Genomic DNA, 7,078 nt, shown 5'->3' on the forward strand with positions numbered 1-7,078 from the left:
AAAAAAAAAAAAAAAAAAATCAGTATGAAGACAACAACAACACTGTTCATTACTTCCAAAGTGAGATGGGGATCTCTGAAAAACAGTTTCATATTAAAAGCTAAGAAAACTGAATACCTATAGGAAAGAATTCAGTTGTCAAAAGTCATTGTACATGATTTTGAAGGCTATTTAATATGAAGCATCCATAGAGAAACATTAGCAATACAAAACCAGGTAACCCCAAAGACTATATTTCTTTACAATTTAATTCTTTTTAATAATTTAGCCTACAATACATACAGTGTGCAACATAAAACTCTTTATGAGCCAACAATTTTTCATAACATTTCAAGTTTGTTTGTTTATTTTACCTTTTTGAGATAGGGTCTCACTATGCAATTCAGGCTGCCCTTGAGCTCACTTAGTAGCCCAGGCTGGTCTTGAACTCCCAGCGATCCTCCTGCCTCAGTCTCTCAAGTGATTATAAGCATGCATCAGCATGTGCAGCAGTTTTTTAAATATCTGTATGACTCAAAATAGCTCTGTAGGTCAATCAGATAGCTCAGCGGATTAAACAGCCTACTTAGGCAGATGCAGGGACCAGGGTTCAGTCTCTGGCATATCCTGCTGGTCCTGCCCCTGGGGCGTGCTGAGACATTGACTGAGATTGGGCATGTGGTATATGTATAATCCCAGAGTTTAGGTAGCTGAAAAAAACAGGAGGATCACTGTAAGTCCAATCTACGTAGTGAGACCTTGTACTAAATACCTTTTTAAAAAAAAGCTCTACATTTATAGCTTCAACATTGATCATTTTATCCATCTCACACATAAAAATATATGAACATTTCATACCCAACTATTTCCTAAGACACAAATTTAGTTTGATGGTCTATGGTGATTTAAGATAAATGCAAGTCAAAGTTCCTTTTCCCATCTACATTAATATAATTCTCCCATCAATAATCTTGGTCACTGCTTAAATGATGAAAAAAAATTAGACAACTTCCCAAAATAAATCTAAGAATAATAAACTCTTCCACTGATTAAAATGAATTAAGATTTAATTTTTTAAAAAAGGAATTAAGGCAAATAAAAGCCTGCACCTGAAGAGCACCACTGTTCATATGATTGTTTAGTACCTTTCTGCCTTTTCTCTACATAAGATCACATAGTTGTGAATGTCATAGATTTAAAAAAAAAAAATGTCATAGATCTATTTTTATACCTGGAATCAGACTCATGATGCTACACTAGCCATACACTGCCCAGTTCTAATGGATGCCATTAACAAACTACAATGGGCACACGCTACCTGAAACTGGAAAGCAGTTACCCTAATCACACTGTGTATTTAGTTCTATATTTGTATTCTCTTAACTAATCAAAATAATTTCTCTTTGTCACTTAATGTGTCTAACCAATTATTTTAATATTACTTAAATATATATTCCACTTATAAATTATGATTTAGTCTCTTATTTATCAGGCAGCAGATGTTCCCATCTTTTCATTACAATAAATAACGTAGCTATCAACTTTGCTGAATATGTAAAATACTGGATACACAATATGAATACCGCTCAAATTGCTACATGCTGTTCAAATTGCTCTTTCAGGAAGACAGCCTTAAAAGGTAAAATTGTGTCCATTCCACCAATGGAAATTTCCAATTTTTTAAATTGTTAAATTGCAAAACAAAAACTGAACATACTGATTTCTCAACATTCAAATCACCACCTTAAAAAGAAAATCAAGACCTAATGTTTTATGTTTATCTTCATTTCTAGTCAACCATTAAATAAAAATTACAAACCTGGGGCCATAGAAACTTTGTTCTTCTCTTCCAAAATAATTTTCCCATCAAAACTCATAGCAGGTAGCATTCCCTGCTGAAAAAAAATTACATTCTCTTTTTTTAAACCAAAGTACTTGTGCTTTGTGAAGAACTCCTGTGTTGCTTCCATTGTTCTGCCACTGGTCATTATATACCTTACAAGAGAAAACAGAACATTTTTCTAAGCAGTAGCATGCTATACAAAGTAGATAAACAAAGTTTTATCTATTTCCTAATTTATTTATTTATTTAAAAATTTTTTTAACATTTATTTAGAGTGTGTGTGTGTGGCCAGCTCAACCCACCAGGGGGCGCGGCTGGCTGGCATGTGGTGCTGGGGGATCGAACCGCGGTCCCTGTGCTTTGCCAACCTTGTTCTAAGTAGGTGCTTTAGACCACTGAGCCATCTCTCCAGCCCCTATTTCCTAATTTAAAGAAAATACGTGAAAGCACTTGCTTCTTATTCTGACATCTTTTGTCTTTCTCCTGGGTAAGACACAGAAACTAGCTGCAATGCGAAAAGAATTTCCACCAATTTTATCAATCTTTGTGTACAAAATAAAACTGCTTAAAAGTACTAAACACATTTCATGCAGCAGAAAATCTGACCAGCTTCAGTAAACATTTACAATGTGAGAGTGTATGTTAAATTTATCACTTCAATTTCAAATAAATAGAAAGGATAACTTAATGCAGTCTGATTGTCTCTCGTGGTTCTTTTTACTAAAATTTGCAATGGAATCTAGTTTGTCATCTTCAAACTATAATTATACATACTGTTGTTACAAAAGTTCAGTTCATGCCAGTGAAGAAAAAAATTCTACCTAAAACTGTAATAGTTTTTGGACTGGAATATAAATTACCTATCAGTAGGGCTTGTTCTCTTTTGTGGCAACTGATTAATTCCCAGGCACTTAGGTGCAAACAGGATTTGTTGAATGAATGAATAAAACATCTGATTCCAACTATATCAATATTTATCTAACAAATGATTCTGGGTATTTTTGAACTTCAGTAAAAAAACAAAAGCAAAAAAATGACTTAGAAGATGACAAAAGAGGTGGCTCAACACTCTGTGTAATACAAGAACAAAATGGGAGAAAGAGAAAAGAAAAATCCAAAATGATAGTAGGGCACCAGAACTTAAGAAGATGTTGGCCACTTAAAATACATGTCCTTCAAAAACTAGGGAGTAAAAAATGTTCATAGCAGGCCAGAACTATCATAGAGAGAAACTAGATAAGCTGGGAAAAGTTGGTCCAAAAAAAGTTGGAAAAATTACAAAAAGAAAAAAAGTTTTCAAAGGAATCAGAGAGTTATAGAAACAACACACACGGAACTAAAGACCTAGAGAAGGAGAACCTTTCAAAGGGAAATTAAAGACATCCAGCTGCATTGTCCTGAGGGTATCTGCCAATTTGGGGTTCAAGCAACTGGTTGAGAATCTGCAGAAGAGAAGCCAGCAGGCCTTTCATTGGTTATATGGGACTGAAATGACAAGACAGGGACCCAAGAAATGTCAAATGCACAGCTGGTTTCCCCTCAAAGCATGCCAACTTCCAAAGCTGATCTGGGAAAGTGATTATGGAGTTAAATGAAACATGTCTAAAAGTAAAAAAAATGCCTGTATTCTCTGGGTGCCTGGGAGATAAACACCAAGGTAAAGGCACTAAGAATACAGTACCCTATAGAAGCTAAGAACAAAAGTTTAAAGCACAGGAGAGAAATCAATGCAGCTTTCTCCTGGTGTGTGCGTGCAAGAACTGAAGGGCGGGAGGGACTAGATAGCCTAGTACTTGATGTGTGCTTCCAGACCAGTGGCAGTGAGCTTATGGCATGGGTGCTGCAGCGGACACACAGAATCCCCTCTGCTGGCACACAAGCCAAGTCACCCCAGCAGCCAAACATCGAAAAACAGCATACATAGGGGCCATGTGCATGCTTGACAAGGAGCAGCAGTGCCTGGCAACGACATCATGAACCATCTGGGCACCTGGCTTCTAAAAGGTGTGCTATCACTGTCTGAGACTGAGAACCCAATCAGTTCCCACAGCAGTGGCTGAAAATAGACCCATACTGTATCATGATGAAATTATATACTAAAGGTAAGAAGAGGCCTTAAATTTTTTAAAGAGGAAAACAAAAGTGACTAGAAATTAGAATAACATTAGACATCTCAACGGCAATGCTTGAAACACAGCAATGCCTTCAAGTAGAAGGAAAGTGATTTTCAGTAAGAAATTTCATACCTAAACAAAGTATCAACCAGTGTGCAATTTAAACTGTGTCTAAAGTAAAAAGATGCTTCTAAAGGTACTCAAATTAAAAACAAAAGTAAGTATATATTGCTCATTAAGGCCATAGAGGTCATCTATCTTATGTATCACTATTAACATATAGAAAATTACATCTCCCAACAGTTTTCAGAAACAGAAAATGAGTCTGCTTATAAATAAGTTACATATCAGTTTTTTTTTTAATGGTACCAAGGATGGAACTCAGGACCTTGCACTTGCCAGGCAGGTGCTTATGCCACTGAGCCTCTTTTTTTTTTTTTTTTTTTTCCAATTTTGAATATTATAAAACTACTTATTCAGACACTCCAAAGAAACATATCTTACCATGGAATGATGCATTTGTTGCCATAATATTTTTCAGCTAACAGTTGTAGCTTCAGGATACGTTCTGCCTGAATCTGAAAAAGTGTCTTATGGGATGGTAAGCCAACATCATACATCCCCTTGGGATACGCAACTCCAAGTCTTGTTCCCTGCCCACCAGCTAGTAGAAGAACTGCTACTTTGTTCTGAGAAATCTGGTAAAGTCCTAGAAAAGAAAAAGAAAACACTTAAATAACAAAATTCCTATAATTAAAAAGACAGGCAAAGTATTAGCAAAGACTTACCCAGTCTGCATAAAGCACAGAGAATAATGCATCCACTACATACAATCATGGATTCTATCTTAATAAAAATATTCTGTTATTAAAACAAAGTTATGTAGTCTAACCAAACACCAAAAAAATGAATGATATATTTTAATGAACAAGATACTTCTCCTGGTAACACCAGGAGGTAAGGACCTAGAGATGTTATAAAGGTTATGCAAGAACCTGATGATTGGGGTCGGGGAAATAGCTTAGTAGAATAAGTGCTTGCCTTCCACTTGTAAGACCCATCCGAGCACAGGGTCCTGAGTTCAATCCCTGGTACCAAAGGGGGGGAAAATCTGATGACTTATTAGATGCCATAAGTCAAGAGAAAGAATAGGACAGACAATACCAAGGCTTCAGGATAAATGATGATGCTATGTTTATACGTCAAACCATAAAAAATGAGCAGTAAGTGTATGACTATAGTAGGAAAACTATATAACCTAAAAATACAGAGAAAAGAAACTTTCAACCAGAAACTAGCACCCAGAAGTCAGAACATCTGATCTGAAACTCAGACAAATGAGCCTAGGCAGCTGCCTACAAAGGGTCTTGGGAGACTTTGTATAATGTGAGAAACGGTCTGTGGAGTTAAGTTATATGGTTGTATACACATTTTAAAACAAATTTCATGTATCTTACTGCATGAAATTATACATTCGTAAAATCTGGGTTGGGGGTGCCACTCAGCAACAGAATGCCTCCCATATCACACGCAAGGTTTAGTGCCGAGCACTGCCACAAAATAAATGAACAAACAAAATTTGTAATTTGTTTTTTTAAAAATAGTCCCTTCATAGCACTTCAGAAAGAATAATGAGACTTAAAAGGCTTTTCTTTACTAATTTAGTTCCTCTGTCTGGAACCTGTCACTTTTTCATCAGTTGAATAGTCACAAGTAGTAATCAAACATAATGTTTGATGCAAAAAAAAAGTTATGTTTTAAACCAAAATAAATTCAGGCTAGGTTCAAGTTTCAAATGGAACAAATGAAACTAGAAAGGCTTTTTAAAAAAAGACAATCTGAGTTTGGCCTATCTGTATGCAGACTCTCAGTAATATTCCACTTGTAAGACCCATCCGAGCACTCAGAAGTAGCAGTCTCAGCACCTAGGGCCTTGGAATAGGCTCAGGGAACTGGGTCTCCGCCAAGCAAAAAGGACTTAAAATGTCGGGTGAGAATAAAGCAATGGTTGGTAACATTTCTTCTAGTTTTCATACTTTCATTAAAATTCTTAAAAATTTTACCAATTAACTTGGTCACTCTCCACTCTGGCTTGTAGACCAAGCCAGAAAAGGCAACAGTAGCCATTATCAATTACAATCAGTGCCGCATATCCACAGATTCACATTCATATATTCAATCAGCGATGGATCAAAAATAGGCAAAACTTTAAAGTTGTGTCTCTACTAAACTTGTACAAACTATTGTTTCTCGCATTATTTCCTAAACTAACACATATTTACATAGCATGTACACTGTGTTAGATATTCAAATAATCGAGAAATGATCTAAAGTATGTATAAATGATATGAAAAATATTATGCCATCTTATATAAGGAACATGAACATTCCGGTATTCAATGGGGATCTTTGAATGAAATACCCAGAGATACTGAAGGATAACTGTATTATTATTACTTTAAAATCCTTAGGTAATGTGAGTTTATCTAATCACTAACTTCATGCTTTATATATTTTTTATACATTAAGCTTTATTAAACATACTAATACAATGAGAATTTAAATACTAAATCTATTGTAATATTAGAGCTGTCCCCAGTTCTGATTCTGTATTTTTCTGTTAGCAAACACATAAAGTTTTCATTCAGCAACTATTCTAGGTCATTTTTTTTTTAAATTATTATTTATTTATTTTTGGCAGAACTGGGCATGAGTTCTGAACTCAGGCCCTTGCGCTTGCCAGGCAAGTGCTTATTCTACTGAGCCATCTCTCCAGCCCCAACCATGCTTTTAATTTTATTTTTTATTTCATTTCATTTATTTATTTATTTTTCTGTGGAACCGGGAGTTGAATTCAGGCTCTTGTGCTTGCCAGGAAAGCACTTATTCTACTGAGCCATCTCCCCGGCCCCCTAAGTAGTTTTCAATTGAAAAAAAAATTAAAACTATAAATATATATAATACTATATAGTTTTAATTTTTTAATTATTCATATATGTATCTATAATTTTCATCTTTAATCTGAAACTAGGACTTTAATTTTATCTCTCCTGCATAGAGCGAGACTGCCCTATTCCCTATTATCTCCACACCATTCAATTATACCCAGAGTGTGAAGATAAAATGAAGTAACTTGAGAAGG

General features: G+C 35.3%; 1 protein-coding gene across 1 annotated transcript in view; it reads right to left on the reverse strand.

Moving 5' to 3' along the window:
- The window catches only part of Uap1 (UDP-N-acetylglucosamine pyrophosphorylase 1), a 22,377-nt gene extending 16,314 nt beyond the window's left edge, over positions 1-6,063 (reverse strand). The window contains exons 1-3 of the mRNA XM_012516613.2: positions 6,000-6,063; positions 4,441-4,645; positions 1,799-1,974 (exon numbers count right to left, since the gene is read on the reverse strand). Coding sequence (XP_012372067.1) covers positions 1,799-1,974; positions 4,441-4,645; positions 6,000-6,063 — 445 coding nt within the window. The remainder of the gene's footprint in view (positions 1-1,798; positions 1,975-4,440; positions 4,646-5,999) is intronic.
- Positions 6,064-7,078: the final 1,015 nt, after the last annotated feature.

This window comes from Octodon degus, unplaced genomic scaffold (genome assembly GCF_000260255.1).
Source record: "Octodon degus isolate 3935 unplaced genomic scaffold, OctDeg1.0 scaffold00116, whole genome shotgun sequence".
Classification (NCBI taxonomy): domain Eukaryota; kingdom Metazoa; phylum Chordata; class Mammalia; order Rodentia; family Octodontidae; genus Octodon; species Octodon degus.